The 23,244-nt window shown below is 41.1% G+C and overlaps 4 protein-coding genes across 17 annotated transcripts in view; 1 reads left to right on the top strand and 3 right to left on the bottom strand.

Moving 5' to 3' along the window:
• Positions 1-536: 536 nt before the first annotated feature.
• irf2bp1 (interferon regulatory factor 2 binding protein 1) lies at positions 537-4,097 on the bottom strand. Its single transcript, XM_027014488.3, has 2 exons — positions 1,970-4,097; positions 537-1,817 (listed from the first exon to the last, which is right to left on the bottom strand). The coding sequence occupies exon 1, from the start codon at positions 3,855-3,857 to the stop codon at positions 1,980-1,982; it is 1,878 nt and encodes a 625-aa protein (XP_026870289.1). The 5' UTR covers positions 3,858-4,097; the 3' UTR covers positions 537-1,817; positions 1,970-1,979.
• A 592-nt stretch (positions 4,098-4,689) lies between these two features.
• slc19a3b (solute carrier family 19 member 3b) lies at positions 4,690-10,276 on the bottom strand. 2 transcript variants are annotated; one of them, XM_027014486.3, is made up of 5 exons: positions 8,669-9,434; positions 7,220-7,991; positions 6,075-6,267; positions 5,529-5,670; positions 4,690-5,223 (listed from the first exon to the last, which is right to left on the bottom strand). In XM_027014486.3, exons 1-5 carry the CDS (start codon positions 8,813-8,815, stop codon positions 5,095-5,097), a joined length of 1,383 nt encoding a protein of 460 aa, XP_026870287.1. In that variant the 5' UTR covers positions 8,816-9,434; the 3' UTR covers positions 4,690-5,094. The 2 variants fall into 2 exon arrangements, with proteins under 2 accessions (XP_026870287.1, XP_081572051.1); XM_081715925.1 differs by lacking the exon at positions 8,669-9,434 and adding an exon at positions 10,142-10,276 and having other exon boundaries at positions 4,693-5,223.
• Positions 9,563-18,101, top strand: daw1 (dynein assembly factor with WDR repeat domains 1). Its single transcript, XM_027014471.3, has 13 exons — positions 9,563-9,662; positions 9,995-10,067; positions 10,264-10,408; positions 11,694-11,752; positions 11,834-11,956; positions 12,900-12,999; positions 13,154-13,261; positions 14,428-14,534; positions 14,732-14,834; positions 15,192-15,306; positions 15,910-15,986; positions 16,833-16,995; positions 17,256-18,101. Exons 1-13 carry the CDS (start codon positions 9,596-9,598, stop codon positions 17,288-17,290), a joined length of 1,275 nt encoding a protein of 424 aa, XP_026870272.1. The 5' UTR covers positions 9,563-9,595; the 3' UTR covers positions 17,291-18,101.
• A 19-nt stretch (positions 18,102-18,120) lies between these two features.
• sphkap (SPHK1 interactor, AKAP domain containing) overlaps positions 18,121-23,244 on the bottom strand; it is an 85,239-nt gene continuing 80,115 nt past the window's right edge. For 5 of the 13 annotated variants that reach the window (XM_081715924.1, XM_081715923.1, XM_081715920.1 and 2 more), the window contains 5 exons: positions 23,028-23,198; positions 21,698-21,781; positions 21,237-21,274; positions 19,967-20,148; positions 18,122-19,777 (listed from right to left, as the gene is read on the bottom strand). In XM_081715924.1, coding sequence (XP_081572050.1) covers positions 19,622-19,777; positions 19,967-20,148; positions 21,237-21,274; positions 21,698-21,781; positions 23,028-23,198 — 631 coding nt within the window. In that variant the 3' untranslated portion in view covers positions 18,122-19,621. Of the gene's footprint in view, positions 19,778-19,966; positions 20,149-21,236; positions 21,378-21,697; positions 21,782-23,027; positions 23,199-23,244 lie in introns of those variants that run through there. The other 8 variants (XM_081715918.1, XM_081715916.1, XM_081715919.1 and 5 more) reach the window with 6 other exon arrangements.

Genomic DNA, 23,244 nt, shown 5'->3' on the forward strand with positions numbered 1-23,244 from the left:
TGCCAGATGGCAGAAACAAACAAACAAAACAACAAAAACCCTGAAAATAAACTAAACATGCTTCTGCCTTACTCATGTCACAGACAGCGCAAGAACACTCTGTTCTGGCATTATTTTAATGGTCAGGTGTATGAATCAATGCTCTAGAGAAAACATTTTTAGTTAGAGTAGTTCAGTTGTGTTTACTTGTATGCTAGCAATAACAAAGCCTTTAGAATGTGTTAGGCCTATAAGTGTTATTGTGTCTGTTTTTTCATGAAATGCCAGTGTGAGTCAGTGACTGGAGCTAAGACAATCACCTATTCTCTACCCCTCTGCAAAAGTTTTGCTTGCAGTTAGATAGGCTTTTGGAGTAATACACTTACCAACAGCTCAAGTTACTTAACACCACTTGCTTTCTAAAATGTACACACTCAGACATATGTTGTAAACATTTAATATATATGAAGGTTTGTGAAAAGGAGGTAATTGTTTAATATAAATCGAATTAAAGAGATAACAAATGCCAATTAAGCAAAGGTCTTCCAATACTTAGGTTTACATAAAATACTCATTTAAAGATTTTTTTATTCATAAAACAGGATCAACAAGGTGAATGGTGCTATAAGAACATGTAAAACATTTTTACATGTAAATCAGGGCTGCAACAATTAAAAAAACAAAAAAAAAAACAAAAACAAAACACAACCACCCACCAAAAATCCCCCCAAAACATAACCAAAAAAGAAAAAAATTCTTGAAAAGTAGCCATTGACAGAATTCATTGACAGAAGGCTGAATAAGATTCTGGACCATTAAAGAAGAACTCAGCAGAACATATGTACTAATAAAATTTCAACTTCACATCACCTCCTAACAACTTAGCAGGGTTAAAATACAAAAAATATACTGATGTGCTAACACTTAAAAAAATGTACTTTGTGTTCACCCAGACAGACCTAAATATAAGATTCCCAACGTGAACCTTTTCCCATATAATGTTCCCCCTTATTTAATGAAAGCCATTTTACCACAAAAATATATGCTAAAGCATTGTATGATACAATAATTTTCAATATGTCCATCTTTGGTTTCCTGTTCATTCAGATACTTAGTGGTACATAAACAATATGGTATCAAATCTAGAGATTGCACGTCTATAACCATTAAAAGGGAGTATTTCTTACAATCTACATATAGTATAAAATATAAGTATGCTTTCTATTATACACTCTGGGTTAAACTTTGAACAGATTTAAGCAATTTCAAATGGGCTCTTTGCACTTATAACGTCTAAACTATTGAACAATTGCAGCATTTGTGGCAAATCAAAAAAAGAACTGTGATTGTTAAACCTCCAATTTTCCTGTACAATTTACATCTATTTGGTGTTAGGACATTCAGAGAAGACATTCATCATTCATCCTATGGTATATTTCAAGTGTCTTAGTCTGGGAGTCAATAAGGACAAATAAAGTAGGGTTTATAACCCAGACCTCCCATTAAAAAAGAGGTTTTATAAGCTCTACCTTAAAGCACATTACATATTGGGGCAAACAAAACAATTCTGTTGGTGCCAACAGATGGAACTGATTGTACTGCAGGGGGTATCAAATAATGGGGCACCTCTGAGTCTGGATTCTTCTTAACGATGACCATCACAGGTGAGAGGATGGAAGGGGAGAGCGACAGGAGAATAGAGAAGGAAAGAGAGGGATGGGAGAGGATGGAGGAAAAGGATGTGCATGTCTGAACAGTCGTCTTTAGTGCTGTGGGCCTCACAGTGGCAGCCATGGCCATCTTTGGGACTTCAGCACCATGTGGAAAAGGTATGGATTCTGAAAAACAAAGTACACAGTCTCCTTACAGAAGTACCATTTAAGCACATCAGACGTATTAAATGCATTTCTGTATCAGTTAATACTCATTTTACGTGCGTGTGTGTGTGCGCGTGTGTGTGTGTGTGTGTGTGTGCTGGACAGAGGTGTACCTCCTGCAAGTTATGGGTCTCTTTCCTTCTTCACCTTCACATCCCCAGCCAGGATAGTGGAGATCTCTCCCTGCATGAAGGCCCAGGGCACATTGGAGCCAACCAGGGGGCACTTGTCACCACTAGGGCAGTATACCTCGCTCCCTGAGCCTTGGCTGCGGATGAAATCTCTGGTGCAGGGGAAGCAGAATTTGTGCCCAGGCACCGAGGGGCACTGGACAAAGTGTGTGTCCTCCAGCCGTTCATGGCAGATGGTGCAACAGAGAGGGGCACCACCTGCACCGGAGGCCTCACCACCCATCACGGCTGCTTGATCAGCTGCTCCAGCAGAAGACATCGCCACAGTTGCTGCAGCCCCTCCAGAACTGGAGCCAGCTGAGGTTTCTCCATTACGTGATGCCAAGCGGCGCTGCCCAGCTGAAGAGGGACTGGCACTGTTTTGCAGACCTGCAGCGGAAGCATGGGCACCACTGCTGCTTGGCAGGTCTTTTGGGGACTGGCCCGCAGTACCCACGTTGTCTGCCACGCTCATGAGTGCACTGATGGGTGAGGGGTCGCTGCTGTGGGAACCTGGCAGGCCCTCCTGCAGACTGGGAGGCTGCCCAGTGCTGGGGAGTGGGGTGGCAGGGATGTGTGCAGAAATTGCAGGGAATGGACCCATTGGCCAGTGCTGCCGTAGCTGCTCATCTGTGGGCATCCTCTCAGCGCCATCCGGCTCTGGTGAGGCTTTGCGCCGGCGGGGTCGAGAAGGGACAGGGCGTCCAATGGGGCAGAGGGCAGTGGGCAGCATGGAGTAGCTAGCATCCAGGTATGGTTGGGGGATCGCCTCAGGTGCTGGCTGGTCTTTAAATGCTCGAACAGCATCACTGAGCAGTTCGGAGAGGAGGCGCCAATCACCTGTGCCATGTCTCTTCTCATACTCTACATACTTGAAGCCTGAGCTGATCACCTTGCCTGTATCTTTTTGACTTTCGTGGAACATCTGCTTGACCAATGCCAGCAGGCTGGAGAACACATTGCCAGAACCACATGGATACTCAACAAACACCTTAAGCTCAAAATCCACCCCCAGCTTGCCATCAAAGGCAAAGATCCTGCCCACCAAGTTGTGGTCCTTCTTAAACCGCACATTAAAGGGGGTGCAGCTGGAGAGGGTGAGTAAGGCGTCACGGACAGCTTTAGGACGGCTGGCCCAGTCGTCGGCACGGTTACGAACGCTTTCAGACAGCTCAGCTAGAGCTTCTGCATTCCTCTGTTTCTCCTTCAGCTCCTTCTCAAAATCAGAACTCATGAAGGAAGCCATGCCTACACCCATGCCCACCCCCATACCCATGACCTGTCTCTTACTGATCTCACTTAGTATTGGTGTAGATATGGTCAGAGGGGCACCACCAGCTCTGGTGTTGAGACTGGGTACAGCGGTTAATAGCCCATGAGGGGCTCCCACAAGCCCCTGTGCCATCAGGTTGGGGGGTACAGCTCCTACCATGGTCCTTCTTGCATTAGGACTTTGTCTACTAACCTCTATAGGAGCCCCATCTTCCAATCTGGGCAGGCCATTAGGAAGTCGAGCAGGTACGTAGTCTCCTCTTCCCCTTTCAAAACGTTCCGTAGGTGGTCTGCCTCCGTCGATAGGTCCATCCTTTCCTCCCGGCCCATGTTTACTACCAGGCTGTGGACCGGGAGACCTGCCGTCCTGCATCACATGTGTCCTCTTCAGCTGTCGCGCTGCATCAATGAGCAATTCTATCCTGTCCGCGCCTTCATAGTTTACACACCCGCGACATACCGCCTCGCTAAAGTCCCAGATCATGGCCCAAGGCATCTTCGGCAAATCGCAAAGGTAGCACCATTGCCGCCTGGAAGATGCCTGCGAGGAAGAGGACATATTTGATAGGCCCTCGCGATCCTGCGTTCTTAAATCCACCCTGGTTTTCTTTTCAAGACAGTTTCCGAACCTTTCCGAATGATTATCTGTACGTTAAGGGAGAGTATATAGAATCCCGTTTAGCTTTATAATATCCAGAACTGATTTGAATACTGTTTCTCTTCAGTCGACTGGGCCGCAGAGTTTCTCCTGGAAGACACTGGAAAGTTACACAACTATTTTACGCTGCATTTTGGGAGCTGTAGTTTATTTTGTTAATCGCAGGAGGAAGAAAAGAACAGAGGACTCTAGAATCCGCAGTTATTTACCCTAGATGAGCAAAAATAAATTTGTCATTTTTTTCAAATACAAATTCCACAACAAATGTTATGTACATACACGAAATTAAATACAATTCATACGTAGGCTATCGTAAATGGCAAAAAAAAAAAATATCACTTTTCGGAGAAGGAAGTTTGGAACAAGTCAGACAGACGTTTTATACTGTTGTTTACATTAGTTAGTATTTAGTCTAAATACGTTGTTGCATTATCATGAGTCGCCTAAAGTGCAGTTTATATTTAAAGCCTGTCACGACAACGAAAGACGTACCCTTACAACGACAGAAAAATGACTACTATTCCCAACGATCAGTGCGGCATTTACTGTTGAAGCAATCACTTCCGCTACAGAGCCCATCTACGGCGGGTGCAGTTCATCTTTTAAGATGGTGTGGGAGCAGCGCTTCCTGGACCAAATATTGATTTTGATCTTTAGCAAAGAAACGGAAAAGCTGGCCGTAGATCAGCTGGAAAAATGCAGTTACACCAACGAAACACAAAAACCACAGAATAATTGAGGCGTAAGCTACATAAATGTTTCCTTGGGTATCGTGACCCTGTGGTTAAAAAGTAATTTTTCAGTAGTCCAATCAATACATTAATAAATGAGTTTCTTAAATGTTTATTAGATGGTTAGCTAGCTAATTGTTACAGGACACAAAACTGATGGAGCAACAACAGTTAATAGCATCATCTTAATTGACTATAAATGCAATTCATAAAGTATATGACCGACGCCACAATCAGTCAATACTCTTTACGTTACTAATCAAGAAAATTTGGCTCTACACAAGCCAACTCTTTCACGCAGCGTCAAGGTTTCCATGTACAGTTAACTTGTCATATAGGTTAGCTAAGACAGTGTTTCTTTCACTTCATTGTCTGAGAATTATTTTCTTTACATGTTCATTCCAGCATCACGTCTTGTCTGCTGTGCGGGTCTCTGCACTTTCTCTGGATGTGTAGTAGTAGCTGCCAGCAGTGTACAATCCACGGAACAAGAACAGCAAGGAGATCGCAGTGTAGCAGCTGCCATAAATTATGAACTTCAAAAGGGAAATTCAAAAGGAATTAGTTAGGTTCTAAACATGCTCATAAGCTCATCCAACACTAAACAAACAACGATAATAATAATAATAATAATAATAATAATAATAATAATAATAATAATAATAATTTAAATAGCGGTTCGCTAAAACCATGTCATGTTCCAGAACTTAAAAATAACCGCTAGATGTCGATAAAACCCCGTTCCCGTTGCGTATTTTAGAGCTCTTGACTTGTCATTGTCACAGAAAATGCATTTGTAACCTCGTTTTATTAGGTATTTATTTCTAAAACGCGTACTTACCTGGGTAACAATGTCCAACCCCAGGCCAGAATGATCAACTACGACCGCAGTTAGCACAGTCTGGAGAGCGAGGGCAACAAATGTGTTTATGCCGAAGGTTAGTGCATAACACTCCATAGACAGGTTAGCTGCTATCTGAAACCTTTCAGAACAAAAGAAACACAAGAAAATAAGCTTAACTGCAACCTTAACTGTAGGTAATATAGTATAAAACAGCACTAATCCTTTCTGCTTTGGAGGTGGTAGAAAAGGTACAGTGGATATAAAATGACTACACACTATTGTTAAAATAGCAGCTTTTTATGATTTAAAATAAAATAAAATTAGAACATTTTACACCTTCATTGTGAAATTGCAATATATGAAAAATAATGTCAGAACCTTTTCTATCTTGGCTTGATCATTTGTATCACATCATAAACATCACAAAAACCTACAATTTTTAATGGGCGTGCAGACTTTCTATTCACTGTATTATTCTCAGCATCCTGGCCTTTTTTTTATTGATTTAAAATGAGTGTTTATTAACATGTTGTTAGTACTTACGTGGTGATAGTAATGAGGAACATGTATGAAGCTTTAAAGATGACATAACCAGTGTAGGAGAGCCAGATATTGGTGGAGAGGCCAGTGAGGAACACACTGCCTGCACCAACAGCAGAGAAGACACCGAGAAACAACTCACCCCAAACCTCCCACCTCACTCTCATATATCCCACTAAGAATGCTGCAACTGCACCTGGAAAGCATACACTCCATTAATCTGTTTCATGTAGCTAAATGTTTTTATTTAAAATCAAAACTGAATTTTGTGTAAGAAAAAAAAATTTGATTGGAAATTCTGGAATTAAATCTGTGATGTCAAAACAAAACTTGTATGTTTTCATCTCAACAAAGCAAACAGTCCCCAAACACACAAAGCACACAAGCAACAGGCAAGCACTTTTTGGAGGACTGGCAGGGTAAATTAACTTAAGCTGAAATGACTCAATACAGACTCTGGTGATATTGACACTTCTGCATTCCTCTGTTCAAACATAGCTTAGTCTTTCATTTTGTAACAATGTTGACTTCATTTATTTAATGAAAAAAATGTTCTCAGTCAAACATCAAAGGCCTTTAGGCCTTGTCTCTCATGCTGTAATTAAAATAAGCGATAAACAAACTCCTACTGCTATAATTGTTTCAACTTTTCATGCTCACAGGGATGCTAAGAGTTTCCTCCATGCAGACTGCATACCAATTAAGTTGATGCCAGGCCAAGATTAGTTCCCAACATTCAGGGGATGTTAAATTATAGTAAAGTGAACAATTTTTAAATGTTGTTATTTGGTACATAACAATAATTTCCCCTTTAGTTTTATTATAGTGCCTTAAATGTAAAAAGTATGGATTTTTTGTTTATTGTCCCTGTCCATTGATTGAGTCAATCTAAACAAAACTACTGTGGCCAAAGCAGGCTCATGCGCTTACAAAATGCACTAAAATGCACTATTGTACTATTGTAGCTAAATACTGTGTCTACTTATAAGCTTAAACCTAGTCTTAAATCCAAAAAAGGAAAACATGGGCTTTTAAACTTTTTTTAAATAAAAGTTTTTAAAAAGTAAGTTTGCTTATGTGCACCCCATCATACAGTGATTGTAATATACATATACAAAACACTTAATTTGGTGTCCTAGGTTTCTTACCCACAAGTGTGCACACAGCCTCTACTCCTCCATTGTAAATGGAGGATGTGCTTGATGGTGCAATCTGGTCCCACATGACTTGGACATAGTTGAAAACCTGCCCGTAATTAGCTGTAGCCAGTGCCCACCACAGAGACCAGTACACCAGCCTTTTGGTACTGTAGGACTCCCTGAGGTTTTCCCACATTTGCCTGGCAGCGAATCTCATACGTTCCTTGCTATACCACCGACTGACAGCTCCCTTCATCTCCTCCCTGCCAGACATGCGGTCAGTGGCCTCTGTCACTTCATTCAGTGGATATGTAGATGCTCCTGGCCCAGTGCCAAAATACATCCCATGCCGGGGCATTGGAAGGCTAAAGGACACCAGGAAGGCTATCCCCATGAAAGCCAGTGTGATAGCATTGACTGTGAAGTAGCTCAGATCAGCTAAAGATATTAGCATCTGCCCCATAGTAGCTCCAAAAGTAAAGCCAGTCAGCATGGCACTTCGGACATAGGCTGTGGCACGTTGGTATTGCTCAGCTGGTATGACACTGTAGATGTAGGAGAAGTAGGCCACCTCTGTAGAAGTAACCATGGCAAAGTTGAACTGCAGGTATGTTAGGGCAACCAAGTCAAAGGCAAAACAGAGCAGGAGGTAGTTGCTGACTAGGAAAAGGCCCTGCAGGACAACAAGAGGCTTGTAGCGCAGCATGTCAGTCAGCAGGAAGATGAGGGGCAGGACAGCAAGATAGGAATATGTCCATATGGGGAACAGGTAGTTGGTTACCTAGGTGTGAAAATAACATTAGTCATTCCAATGAGGTAACATATATTTAAATAAATATTTATGAGAAAGCAATCATTTAAAAAGCCAACATGTGAGCTGAGAACAGATGACTTAATATTTGCATTCTATTTACATCAGATGCCTGTGCGACATGCTCTATTTGTTTTTTGCATCATCATCCCTGCATCTAGAACAAGGCCTTTAACTTTAGACAGTCTTTACCATCCAGTCTGGTTTCAGGTTTTAAGCAATTTTGCCTCTTGCAGTTCAGTATACCCATGCACTTCCTATTTTCCTTGAATGTTGATTTTGTTGTGCTGCTGGTTCTATGCTGATGTGTTGGATCAGTAGCATAATGCAGATGGTATATCCTATTTCTGTAAAAGAGCTGACATGCTGTCATCTCTGCATAGGACAAGCCCAGAAACAACCACTAAAATGTACAACAATAATAATAATAGTTTTATTAAATTCAAATTTGATCAAATATTGATATTTTATACTATGCTTTTAAAATTGTGAAGTGCTTGAACATGTGCCAAAGACCTCATGTCCATGCCTCAAAAGACTAGGCCTTGTTATAATAATAATAATAATAATAATAGATGTATTATGCTTTCTTTAGGACAGCACAGGTAGAATAGGTAAGTTTTCACTTCTCAGCTTTGTGCACTCACCACATGTCCAGAGATGTTTTTGTGCCCCAACAGGTAAGGCGTGAGGAAGGGCTCTGCTGGCCTGCAGTTGGCGAAGAAGCCATACAAAGAGAGCAGAGCAGTGGGGCACATCCAGCTGGAGTGCTGCCCAGCCTCCCAGCACCTCATCCTCACTGACCTTCCTTAGCTCCCACACAACCCCAGGAGCTACAAAGCTGCTGTGTGGTTATGTGAGCGTGTGCTCTTCAGACTGACCTAAGTCCGGGCTTGTGGATGAAGTAATTCTTTATGACTGAGACTTTGATCTGTGTTGACCCATATGCACTCACGTGTTTAGATTTGTTTCAAGTGAATCTGGAGAACACAGATGAAGGCTTTTGGATGTTATTTAGTTTAATTGTGTTCAAGTATGTATGTGCCTGTGTGTATATACATTTACGATAAGTTAGAAAAATAGGGTTTAAGGAAACATTTAAGGAAAAGAAAAAATTGCTTACCCATACAACAGTTTTATCTGTACTTTTATTTATCTGTTTTATGAGTATATTTATGATCTTATGAATACTGGGCCATGACTGCAGCAGACAGAAAAGTAAGAAGGACCCAAAAGAGCTACGTTTTTCTAGTCAAGCATCAAGATAGTTAAAAGTTAAAGACTCGCTAAAGCCTTCGGCCTGGGTTTTCAATACAAAGATATAAACTAACAAAAATACCAGCTAACAAAGTCACAATTACAAAACGGTGAGGCGGTAAAATTGTATTTAGTTTTAATGTGAAAAACCCTATTTTCAAGGTCACAGTAGCTAAACAACATAGGGACAAGGTAAAGGTTAAAAGAATAAGATAAATAAGTAATTCGATATAAAAGGCTAATTTTAATATATACTTTTCCCGGTTTGGGGGACGCATGCGCAAAACGAGGCAATTTTCTTTCGCCATGGTAACGGTATGTTGATAAATATCTTTCAAAGGAAAATGAGACTGAAACGACTCCACATACGGTATTATCCGCCAGGTAGTCATAACAGTTTATATAACAAATCTTTACACATTATCTAATGTCATTTTACCAACTAATACGCCCTGAGTGTTTGTTGTATTGTCAGACTACCTGGTTCGCAAACTAGCCAGTTTGTTCACTTAGCTATCTTAGGTTAGCTAGCTAGTTATGCTAGTTATGCTTGCTAACTTTAGCTAGCTCCTGATGTAGCGGGCTAGATATAGCTAAGCAAGTTAACTTTAAACTTTAAAACCTGAGGTTTTGAGCTTTTCTTAGTTTGTCACAAGTTTTAAGGCCATTAATACGCAACCGAAAACGTGCATTACTGAATAGAATCCTGCCGGCAGGTATAATCCTCGACTACGAAAAAGGAGGGCAGCAGAGGACGAAATCCATTGACTTTCTGGACTTGACCCCAGAGTGAGCTTTTGTTTCTTTATCTTAGAAATTGCATAGTGTCTGGTATCCTTATATATTGTCAGTTTCATGCTCACCTTGGTCTCCGCCTCTGAGTTGTCTGAATGATGCACCCAACTCGTATTCCTTATGATTTTACACTCGAATTATAGAACTAGTATACAGTTTCGCAACTGAATATCTTTCTCATTTTCCTCAGCACTGACGTGAACGATCTGCTAGCAGATATCAGAAGAGTGGAACCCCTGATCACAGCATCGCGTACGGACCAGGTGAAAGCGCTGATCAAAAGACTACAGGACAAACTCAGCCAGCGGGATGAGCGCAAGTTCTACCTGTTCAAGGTACACAGTAGCTGTCTGCGGTGTACACGCCACTGGTCTATGTATCCAAGTTTTATATTTTATAAATGGTTATATTTGTTTTAGTCAGAATTGGCTTAAATATCCAGAAACTTTATGGTGCGGTCAGAGCTGTAAAATGCTTACAATCAATTGGTAAAAAACTTTCAGCAAACTAATTAATATGGCAATGTGCACATTTTTAATGATTTAGTCTCCAATGTCTAGTAGAGGTTGCAGATTTCAGAACTGTATGCAGTTATGTCTAAGGAAAAATGAATAAACAAACTGCAGAAATAAACAAAAGTTACAGGACAGCTGGGATTAAAACATCTAAACAATGGAAAAGAAATAAAATATAAATTTTAATATTGTTTTATTTCTCATATAAAATGAACTCTAAATATAGTTATAGATGAACCAAAGCTATGAATAGATTAAGTAGATGAACTGATGCTGTCAGTAGATGATCTGATGCTGCCATATCAGAAACAGCCCACCCATTCTAGACTCACTGGAGTAGCCGAGGCTCCCACATCTACACTGAAGTGGCTACTTGGACTAAAAATAATGTAATAAGGCATAGACTACTTAGCTAGGCCCTCCAAAGGAGTTGAGTTCCCTCTTGAGTTTTGGTCCTTCCTCAGTCTTAAAGCTGCTTTGTGAAAACGTGTGTTGCAAAAAGTGCTCTAAAAATTGAATTTGACTTTTGTGGTGTGAGGGGTATATTAGTTGCCTTGGTGATGTAAGGGTGCTAAGTAAAAAAACAAAAACACCTTTCACGTTTAACCTTTAATAACCTTTAATAAAACAAATGCACTTGTTTTATTATCACTTTGATATTTTAATAAAATGTAATACAATTACTAATACTCATTTCTTGAAAGCTCTCGTTTCTGCTTGTAGCATCTGATCTAAAAGAACAGTTTATGTCTCTCATGATACTGCAGTCCAAGCTCCAAGTAATGTGCCAGAATAAAAATTATGATAGATCACGTGGCACATAAGAGGGGAGAGTATGGGGCAAACAATTTGTACTCAACCACTAGATGGCAGCAGGTGGTAGAGTACACTAATCTACAATTTTCTTGGCACATCAAATATGCACTAATTAAGTATGGAAATTACACAGTCAAGCTTACAGATCTGTGATGAATTAATGCAGCTATGTGCATCACTTCATAATGGTGTTTCTCACCATGTTCCCTGTCTCCCTTTTCCTTTCTCCCTCTTCCTTTCTCTCTTTCTCTGTCTCTTCACTCACTCACTCTTCTCCCTCTCCTCTCAGGCGCTTCAGGCTCATATTCTGCCTCTGACGAATGTTGCCTTCAATAAATCAGGGTCAAGGTGAGCTTATCTGACATACTCAGGTTCTCCTCTCCCTAATCTACCTTTTTTTTACTCCTCTGTCCTTCTGTCTTTTTGCAGTTTCATAACTGGGAGCTATGACAGGACATGCAAAATATGGGACACAGCATCGGGTGAGGAACTGCATACGCTGGAGGGCCACAGGAATGTTGTGTACGCCATTGCATTCAACAACCCCTATGGGTAATGAAACCCCCTCCTCTCTCCCAGAAATCTCCACTAGGGGCTCACGGGTGGCACAACTATCTTTGTCCTATCATTGGGAGACCTTGTGTGATTTTATCGCTGTCCGTGGCCAGGAGTAGGAAGAAAAATTGCCCTGTTCTTTGGGCGGGAAGTCTGGCATAGTTTCTCTCTCCATGACCATCGAACCGATGCCAGTCAATTGTGTGTGTCCGTTAAGTAAAAAAATCAGGTACTTAGCTCTCTCCTCCAAGTGTGTATGCTGTGCTGTCATGTGAGTGGCAGCTCAAAAAGATGCAGTGAGTTGCTTCACACTCAGAAGAAGCATCTTCTCCCTGCTAGACTGGAAGCTGTCCTGCAGTAGGACAGATGTAGGTAGTGGGTGAGAACAGGAAATGGCTTAATTGGGAGAAAATTACAAATTAACTCCAAACAATTGAAAGAATATATACAAACTACATTTACACATACATCTTAGATACACTGATATTAAAAGGTATTAATGTACAAAATTAATTAAGCAGGTTTTGGAGTAGAGAGGTACCCATATAAAACCACAACCATCCTCAGTAAGTATTTCTAGCTCACTTGACAAGGCACCCACGGGGAGTGAAATGCTATTTCTATGTGGCTCAGAATAATTCATGCCAGTATCAGACAGTCTGTGGACAGTGTACGACTTTGTGTAGGTGCCATAGTACAGGTTGATAAATTAAATGTTTCATATCAGTTGTTACAATCTAGATACTTCAACCCCCCTCTAGAAACATACTCAATGTCATATGCAATGACACACACTGACATATACCCAGTCTTACTCTTCTATCTGCAGATTTAGACAGCTCCAGACTCTAATGTGGCTCTACAGTGGTGAGAGTATTTGTCACTTTGAGCCATAACAGTAGTTAATTCCTGTTTACCTCTCCCTGTCTCTCTCATACAGGGATAAGATAGCCACTGGCTCCTTTGATAAGACCTGCAGGTTATGGAGCACTGAAACAGGGAAGTGCTTCTATATATTCCGAGGACACACAGCAGAAATTGTACGTTTGTTGCCATTTGGTCCATTCTAATAATCTTTTATGGTTTCCACATTTCTCTATGAATATTAGCTTACCTTGGTTCTGGGTACTCTTTAAAAACCCCAAATCAAAATCTTTGGATGTAATGTATCATCTGTGTGTTTTTCCTGCTCAGGTGTGCCTTGCTTTTAATCCTCAAAGTACCCTTGTTGCCACGGGTAGCATGGACACCACTGCTAAATTATGGAATGTGGAGAGTGGTGAGGAAGTTTCAACCCTAGCTGTGCGTATCTCTGTTCCTCTTCAATACTCCCTTTATCCAAAACCCTTTCTGTTTGACACTCTCTGAGTCATTCTCCTACATTAATATTCCTCTCCCATTTCACTCAAGTTCAAAAACTAAAAGTCCTTCCATGATTTTGTATAACTAGGTTAATTTTACCTGCTGTCTTAAGATAATTGGAAAATCCAGAAAAGTGAAAAAAAAAAAATCCAGAGAATTTTTAATGTATAAACCTGAAACATGCACTTAGTTATTCCTCCACTCTCGTTGGCATAGCATAAGACCAGAAAGGCTCCCATAACCCCACCACCCCTTTTAAGCCTAATGGTCTATCAAGAAAGCATGTCAATACAAAAATGCAAATTTTAGCCCTTGTATATCAATGTTATGAAGACCCCTATCTCCCAGGCACAAATCCCCTTAGACTTTGCATCTATATTTAAAATTATTCAATGATCTGCAGCACTTCTGTGAATGCTCACCCATCCGTGCAGTTATTAATGAATTTGCTTATTAAATCAGTCACTTAGTGAAAAATCGAGCTCTTCACTCGCTGTGTTTTCCATTTTCATGTGTTTATAGGCATTGTGTTTTCTTGTATTGTGTTGCATGGTAAGTGCTGTGTTGTGCTGTGTTTTGTTTTCCATTGTATTCTGATGCATTTTGCTATGCTGGGTTTTGCTGTTACTGTGGAAAGTGTGTATTTTATGGTATGGGAGTTATGCTTTGCCAAAAACAAATGAAAATGCACACACGCACACACACACGCACACACACCCCAACACAGTTTGCATAATCCATTTATCCAATAGCCTACAGATGTATCTTGGTGTTTGTATTCAGTAAGGTTTGGTCTAGGGTGAAAGGCATGAGGGTGTGATGGGGTGGTAACTGGGTGTGTCTGTGTGTGTGTGTGTGTGTGGGAGACCATACCCTGTCTTAACTATCCACTTATTCCCTGGCAAATCTAAATTATGAAACAAACTTTAAACCAGAAGTAACTCTTTCTGGTGATGGAAATTAACATTTTCTCAGTTTTTCTTTCTATAGTGCAAAATATGTAACATCAATTTTTAGTATGATTTCATTTAAATAATGATGAGTTTCATTTCTCTACCTTAATCTACTGGTCTCTCCCTCTCTGTCCTTTTCTGTCTTTTTTTCAGGGTCACTCTGCTGAGATAATCTCTCTCTGCTTCAACACAGTAGGAAATCGGTTGGTTACGGGTTCTTTTGACCACACAGTCATCCTATGGGATGTGCCTTCAGGCAGGTCTGTAAATCACTTCTAGCCCTTGATTTATCATTGATTTATCTATCATACTTGATTGATAGAACAAGAAGCAATTATTTACTCAAAACTACAGCTCCTCATTCCTCAGCTTTTTCCTGCTCCTTTTTCAGTCTTTCTGTAGCTTGTTATGCTGTGTGGAGCTGAAGGCTTGTTTGTGGGCATGTGTGTCTCTGTAGGCGGGAGCATACACTCATAGGGCACAGGGGAGAGATCAGCAGTGTGCAGTTCAACTGGGACTGTTCCCTCATCGTCACAGCCTCTATGGACAAGAACTGCAAGGTCTCACTGCAGTGTTTGTCACATACATAATCACGCACACACATATATACCCACATTGATCAGCCATTTGTCTGTGATTAATAACGTAGAAAAAAACTGTCTGAATAAGGAACTTCCCCTCTCTTTCTATTATGATTATCTTTAACAACTCAGAACTCTTAATTATTCTGTGGACAAAGATGTTCCACAAAGGAGAACAAAGTGAAACAGTTCATTGCTTCACTCCCTCATGAGTTGATTTATGTGCCCTTTTTGTATTATTTTATAGACTCAGTATGAAACGGGTAAATAATATGTGTGCATGTATGTGTTGCCATTAGAGTCTCTGTGGTTCTGTCTCTTGTGGTGTGAGCATAGGTGTGGGATGCTGAGAGTGGTCAATGTTTGTCAACTCTAACTGGGCATGATGATGAGGTGTTAGATGTTTGCTTTAACTACACTGGTCAGCTTATCGCCACAGCCTCAGCAGATGGTGAGAGTAGCATCTGTCCCTCCTCATCACCATCATAATCACTAATCCTCATCATCATCACCACCATTAGCTATTATTTTCACATTAAATAGCTGCAGTTTCCTCCACATTCACCCCATTGTTAACCATGTCAGCTTCATCTTCAACCACATCATCATCATCATCATCAAACACATCACTACAAATCATATCATCATTCACATCACCACTAATCACACCATTATCATTAACATTGCTAGCTACATTATCACCATTATCTCCACACTCCACACTTCTCTTGTTTCTTCTTTTGTTACATCCCCATCTTGTGATCACACAAAATCCTTCTCAACCTCCACCCCTCTCTCCTTCCCCTCTCTTTTACTCCACTGCTTCTTTCTTTCTCCCTGTGGCTCATTCCACTGTTCTCCCTTCGTCTGCACTCCTTCCCTCTTTTCTGCTGGCATTCTCTTATCTTTCCTCCCCTCTCTCCTCTGTCTGGGCCAGTCCACACAGTTTCTACTATGCACTGCTCATACTGTACCACACTGCTCCTGCTGTTCCTGCCAGTATAGCTACTGCTCTCACACAGAGATGCGTGTGTGTGTGCGCTTGTGCGTTTAGGTACATCGAGGGTGTTTAACGCAGACACATACCAGTGTGTGTGTAAATTGGAAGGCCATGAAGGAGAAATTTCTAAGGTGAGTCTGCAGTTACCTTTTCTTTCTGCAGTTTTCACTGTGCCTATGCACACACAGGCACATACACTGTCAAATGAACCCAAAGGCAAAGAACAGCCAAACTGACATTTTTTCTTTGCTCTGTTGTGATGCCATCTTTTTTCCTGATCAAATTTCAATTTTCTCCCTCTTCTTTTATTTTTCCTCTAATTTCCTAAGATTTTTGCCTGTTCTTCAGTCACTTCCTGTTTCTCTTCCTGTCTTTTTCTCTTTTGCAGTTTTTCACTTGTTGCTTTAACACCTCCACTTACTTCTCATTCCTATCGCCATACCAACATTATCTTGTCTTTTGCATTTTTTACTCATCAAATGTCATCCTTTTTTCCCTTTCTTCACCCCTTACTCTCCCTCCCTCCCCTCATTCTCTCTTTCCCTTTTCCATTGTCATGAAAGGCAGTATATTTCCATAATGGTTATAATTCAAATGCATAAAGATTTGAAGCCCCTCTGTTTACCTCACTCTGTACCTGCTATGTAGTTTTATAATAAAACACTCAGAAGTTTGTGTTACAGATCCAAGTAAGGGGCTAATAAGCAAAGGGCTCTTCATCACTCCAGCCCTAGAGTGTGCGCTCATACTGACATAGGTCACAAACAGTTCAGCACACAGACACACACATACACACACCTATGACTTACCTCAATGTCACGTTCTCTTTCCAGCCATGTTTAATCGGCATGGTGTGAAATTCAGTGTTTCACAGGTAGTCATGAGATACTTCACAGACAATACCTTACTGTTTGGTGCAGAGAGGCATCAGGCCCTCTGATCATCGTGCTATAAAGCATGCTCTCTCTCTCTCGTAGGTGTGCTTTAACCCCCAGGGGACACGTGTGTTAACAGCGAGTGCTGACAAGACGGCACGCGTGTGGTGTGTGAGATCCAGCTCCTGCCTACAGGTGCTGGAGGGACACACCGACGAGATCTTCTCCTGTGCTTTCAATTATGAAGGAGACACCATCATTACAGGCAATTAGACAAACCTGCACACACGTGTCCAAAACACTTAACCATAGTGTGGCTGGCATATGTCTGACATATATAATCAAAGCTTATTGTACAGGCATAGGTTTATAGGCACAGATTGAGTTATGCACGACAGAAGATTTCATGTGTTGTATTTCATATGCATATATGCCACACACATAAACACAGATACATGCACATACAAACACACTAATACTCTCAAAGGCCAGTAATTGGAAATGTGGTCATTCTTCCCTCTGCAGGCAGTAAGGATAACACCTGTCGGATCTGGCGCTAAGCTACTCAGCATGGAAGTGTTTGGCATTCTGCTGGAGCTGGAAACATTTAGAGGAAAATCTTAGTGTTAAAACATACAGACACATACACATAACCCTGGTCTTCATGGTGTGGATGGAACAGATGTCGTGCAGTATTGCATCCTGATCAGTGTGTCAAGGTTATCTAGGGGTACTGCACTAGCTTAGCCTTCCTTGTTGGGAACCTGCTTTCTCATCTGCAGCTGTATGCAAGCAGGGTCATTGAGCATATTCCATTAGCAAATTTAGAACTGCTCCTGCTAGACTCTCTCTGTACACTCTGTCCTTCACATGGTAAATGAGTCCATGGATTTGGTACCTTATATGTGCATCCTTAAGTTTATAGATATACTTTGTAATATGTTATAAAAAAAATTTATATATATATATATATAAAGATCATAACATATATATATAATTCAACAAAGCTCTCTGTAGAAAAACGTGTAGGTATTGTGCAGTTTAACACAACAAAAATACTGACATCAAATAGAAATTGTATAAGGTTGTGTATAGCAGTTTATGAAACTACTTGTGGAACATGGCTGCGTTTCACAAACTACCTTCACACTGAATCAAGTCTTCATTCTAGAGACCATAAATATTTTAAATAATTGAATATCAGATATTTTCTATATTAGTGAGCTTTCACCATGCTGTATGTCTGACAGGTTATTCAATATGTCTACATATATCTGTTTAAGAATTAGAGAATACTCTTAGCACTCATTCAGTCTATGGTCTGTAAAATATATCCATTCACTCCCTAAATAAAGACTAACACTGAATTCACTTTCCATAGTTTTTTTTTTTTATTATTGATTTTGAAAAGATAAACACATTCAGTTACAATCAGTTTGGATGGTTGTGTGCTTTTCATAATGATTAAAACATTTATGTTACTGTTATTACATGACGATGCAAAGAAAAGCTTTACACATCAGATTTCACATTAACAAACTGACATGACAAAAAGTGTAGTTATCGTACTTTTTGACATAATCTAACCATACTCCAAATGTACTTCATACATACTTTTGCAGACATGTTCTAGATCATTGATTGCCCAGTGTCTCTCAGCAACTGGTAGACTAAGAACAGGGCTTCCCACTCACAGCACAAAGGTGCTGTAGCTCAAAATCTATTATCTATTTACATCTAGCCAAAATAAAGCCTTTTATTTTCAGTCACAGAAAACTTTACCACAGAATTCAAGTTCAAAGGTACAATAAAAAAGTGAATGTATAAGCAAAAGTAAATTTTAGCAGAAGCAAGAAAAGTAAATATTTCTCTGTGCTGTGTAAACTGGGGAGTTGTATTAATTATAAACAATAAGTCATTACATTTAATAACGACCACCATGTAATCTTCCATATCTGCTTATTTTGACAAAAAGTCACCCAGTACATTTTAAGTTGTTAATCGTGCCATATAAATTTTTAGGCTACAAAATGTCAAGGCTAAGTGGTTGGTTGTAACAATGTCTGCTATTGGAGCAGTTGATTGCTCATTTCTTCTTGAGAACGGGGCTGATTGGCAGTGCATATAAAGATAAAGGAACATGCAGCTTCTTAAAGGGAAAAAAATCCTCCAATCACACCACATCTGTGAAGTGGAGAGCATGTATTTGTTGAGAATGGTCAGGATGTGAATTCCTGTATCCCATAATTCAGGTTTATCGACAATGAGTGTAGTAGAATGGGTTTATGGTGCCAGTGTGACAAGCATGACCTCTGGAGTTCTACCCTATTCCAAAATTTAGCTTCAATCCTAATCTAACATGCACAGATTTAATACTCAGATAAAAGCCTTAGATTTCTTGATTAGGCAAACCAAACAGGAGTTAACCTTACCCTGGCAGGTAGAGCAGGGCAGGACTGGGTTGGGCTGGGATGGGACCCCAGGGTAAGGGCAGTAGTGAGAAAAGCAGTCCGCCATGGAGGGGGCCTAGGAAGCAGTAAAGCTTCTACTGGCATGCACAGTGTTTTATAATGAAATGCATTGCGTATTGAGGGATGTAGCAGAGACTGCAGCAGGGATGGGTAATGAATTGCATTACAGGGTCAGGCAGGGGCAGAGATCTCAGCAGTGTTTAGTAAACAAATGTATTGCAGGGTAGGGGATGGTGGGGCAGGGACGGAGCTCTCAGCAGTGTAACAAAGTGCAGTGCATAGGCAGGAAATTAATGCTGTGGGTAGTGGATATGTTGATGCATTAATTGATAAACATGGGAACAGCAAACAACACTTTATATATGGGGACCTCTTCTGGACAGGCCATAGCCATTGTGTGTGTGCAAATGTGTGTACACTTTAGTGCTGAGTCTTGAGGAGCCAGTCAAAGAGGCTGGGTGTCGGCACACCTGCTTGCTGCCCATTGTGGTGAAGCTGATAGAACTGAGCCACAAGACTGAACAAATCTCCCACATGCCAGGCCCTCTCACCAGCCAGATGCACCACTCTCTGGAACTGAACCAAACACACACTTGAAGTACAGTGTCTGCATGAATGGAAATCACATTTGTAGAAATATCTAAATACATGAAAGGTTGTTAGCTAATTATGAGCTGCAATTAAACTATAATTGTCTGGCCATATCACCTTAGCTTGACATTACAATTTCATGCATTATCCAAAAAAGAGTTATGAGGCCCTTACATTTGCCAGTGTGTGCTCCTGCTTTCTGTAGTACAGGACAGGAATGCCAAGTTCTGAGGCTGCAATCCACTGCAGGGCTGCTCTCAGCTCTTCATCAACACACTCCTTTTCCAGGTCAAAGTTCACCACGAGGAGTTCTCTCTGGCAGCTGCTACCTGCTGTGGACAAGCCTGATGTAATCTCTGAGGTACATAGAGAGAGAGAGAGAGAGAGAGAGAGAGAGAGAGACAGACAGACAGCGAATTAACAAACTGGATTCTACAACATTTCTCTTCTTTCTCTCTGTATCACACTGGCTTTCCTCACACATTACACTCTCCTCTGTACATTTTGCTGGTTTAACCTTGCACCCTGCATGTTTTCGAAGGGGGGAGGGATTCAAGTGTGTGTGTGTGTGTGTGTGTGTGTGTGTGTGTGTACCAAGCTGGGTTGGTATTTCACACTCTCCCAGTTTTTGGTTTTGCTATCAGACATACTTCTTCACCCCATCTCTTTTGCTTTTAAACTCATTTGCTTAGTTCATCACTTCTGCACTGCACAACATGAATGCTGCTTGGTCACCCTCCATCTCACTTTCCTTTAGACCTTAAGTAACACTCAGCTCACATGCTTATTTCTCTCTTATTTCTTTCAAAATATTTCTAAATATTCTTCATTGAAAAACATATCTTCATTATTGCCTCTTCGTCTTAGTGGGGGGTAGCGGGTACTTCTGCTCTGCTCTCTGTGTGAGACACAGTCTCTTTTGTTTTGTTGCATCAGGATGAGTCATTTCTGATGTGTGAGTTTGTGTGGGCAAATTCAAAGCGCTCTCTATCACTCTTTCTCTATCGTTATCTTTCTCTTGCTCGTTCTCTCTTTTACACTCTTTTTTATGTGCTCTCTCTCAATCTGCTTGCCAAAGGCTGAAAGCTCTTAGTGTGTTCAGGGGGATGGAGAGGGGAGAGGTGAGCTCTCTGCTGCTACACTGAGATTGCCTGGTAATTCGATAGAGAAAATATGAATGCCCAAGAGATAGAAGAAGCCATGCCGGGGCTTATACAGCAGAAAGAAAGAGAAAGGGAGAGAATTGGTACCAGCTGAAAACTGTGGCGAGATTATGTAATAGCATAAAGACAAGTTGCTATAGAGGGCTTGTAATGGAGATCAAAAGTTGTACTGAGAATGAAAATTCTAAATGGCTCTTAAACTGCTTATTCAACAGTATGAGTATGAGTGAGTGTGTGAGAGATAGAATGTATATTAAACTAAAAAAGAAGACATCACTCACCATCCGCTTGTTCCTGATTGTTCCTCTCTCTCTCCTCGCTGCACGCACATGCACACACACACACACACACACACAAACATCTGTGCACCATTTCTTTCACTATGTCGTACACTACTTTTATCCCAATGGACCTCGGAGTACCTAATGAAAGCGCAGTTTGAAACATACAATAAATATTTGTGAGTGAGACCATGACCATCAGTGTCAATAAATATTGGTTAAAAAAAGCAACAACTACATTCATCTGCCTTTGACCAAGTAGCCCTGTCAGCTCCATCTAAACTAGTGTAATATCTCTGAGCAGCATCTCACAGGCTCCCATCACATTAAAAGCAAAAGTGGAAAAGGACAATTGGACAGCACATTGGGCTCAGATGAAATACTCAACACTGCCATTAACCCCAGAGCTGCAGGCATGTTGCTGGTTGGATGGAATGTGGTTAACATATGTGCTTGTCTACCTGATTAGCACAGTGGAACCAGGTCCTTCTGGAAAGCCCTCCAGGTCTGCCAGACCAAGACTTGATGCACTACTGTTCCCATTTCTGTAATACATACGCACACACACACACACACACAATACACTTCACAGTTGTTGTCTGGCTCTGCCAATTTGGGGTAAACATCCACACTGTAGCAGCACTATTTTGGGATTTATGCTAGAACGACGGGAGGGCACTAACATGCTGAGACAGCAGGAGAGGAGACTGCCACAGGCTGTGCTGGCCAAACTGCTCCCTGGCAATGGAAGCACATTTCCTCCCAACTCATTACACACTAGAAGGCAAACCTTTACCTTTGGCAGCAAAAGGTTAGAAATGGGATGAAATGAAGGTTAGGAGGCACATGGAGGTGCTACAGGCATGCAGCTGGACAAGTGATGCAGGAGTTGGGACAGAAAACATGGTAAACTGTGCCAGGTAGTGGTGGGCTGCTTGGGTGGGGCAGCAGGCCCTAATTCTCCTCATTATAAAGCCAACAGGACATGAGTAGTGGCAGATGCCTGACTGTCTGAGGCACTTCCTGTCTGTATTGCACAGATGGCTGATGGTGTGTGAAGTCCAGAGAACATCACTGCTGTCAACTCAGCTTCATCAGAAGACTTTGCTGAACTACTCTAATAGAATCTTTGTTACTTCAGAGATCTAAACTTTACTGAGCTCTGGCTAGGCTGTGTGCATGTGTGTGTGTTCAAGAGATGGCCTAAAGTGGTGTGTTAGTGTCTGGTAGATAATTTAATCTCATTTGGTATGATGTTCTATGCTTGTGTGCTCCCTACACAACAGAAGTGTGTCTGTGTTTCCTGCAAAAATTTACACCTGGGTCGCATCTCTGTATTTAAGTTCCTTTTAGCTGTAGTTTTTTTCTACATTTGCATATTTGGCTAGTGCTTCAGGCAAAATTAGTGTGTTAAAGAAAATGCTGGATGAATATTTGATGTGTTGTAAGAAATAGTGACTGAGAGATGGCTACAGGAGGACAGCCTAGTCTTAACTCTGCTCCTTGCCTTGATCATACAGTCACTGCAGTCTCAGTGGGCAACCACACTGGACTTTCATAATTTACATTTAGCCTCATATTAAATATATTCAGAAAATATTTAGACTATGCCAAGACAATCTGAATATCCAACAGTAGCTTGATAGTGAGAAAAGCACCTTCAATTATGATTGTTACTGCATCATGGAACAGCCCCACCTAAGGTCAGCATTTAACTTATGTAGTTTTAATGGAGAGTCAAATGGAGCAGCCTCAAAAATGCTGTTGATTAGGCATGATGGGAGGACTGACCCCTCACTTAGCTGAATAAAGCTACTGGTGGTCTCCTCTTGTGGGTCTTCATCAGGGGCAACCTGAGCCCAACTGCCTGAGCTGCTCTCCTCACTGCTAGTGCTGAAAGAGCGATGCTCCCCTTCCACACCTGAAGAGGGCACTGTGGGCACTGTGGAGGTCATGTCACTGCTGAGGGGGAGAGAGTACATGGCATAACTACATAGTCATTTGCCAT

Source organism: Electrophorus electricus, chromosome 6, assembly GCF_041902795.1.
Source record: "Electrophorus electricus isolate QZ-2024a chromosome 6, ASM4190279v1, whole genome shotgun sequence".
NCBI classification, from domain to species: Eukaryota; Metazoa; Chordata; class Actinopteri; order Gymnotiformes; family Gymnotidae; genus Electrophorus; species Electrophorus electricus.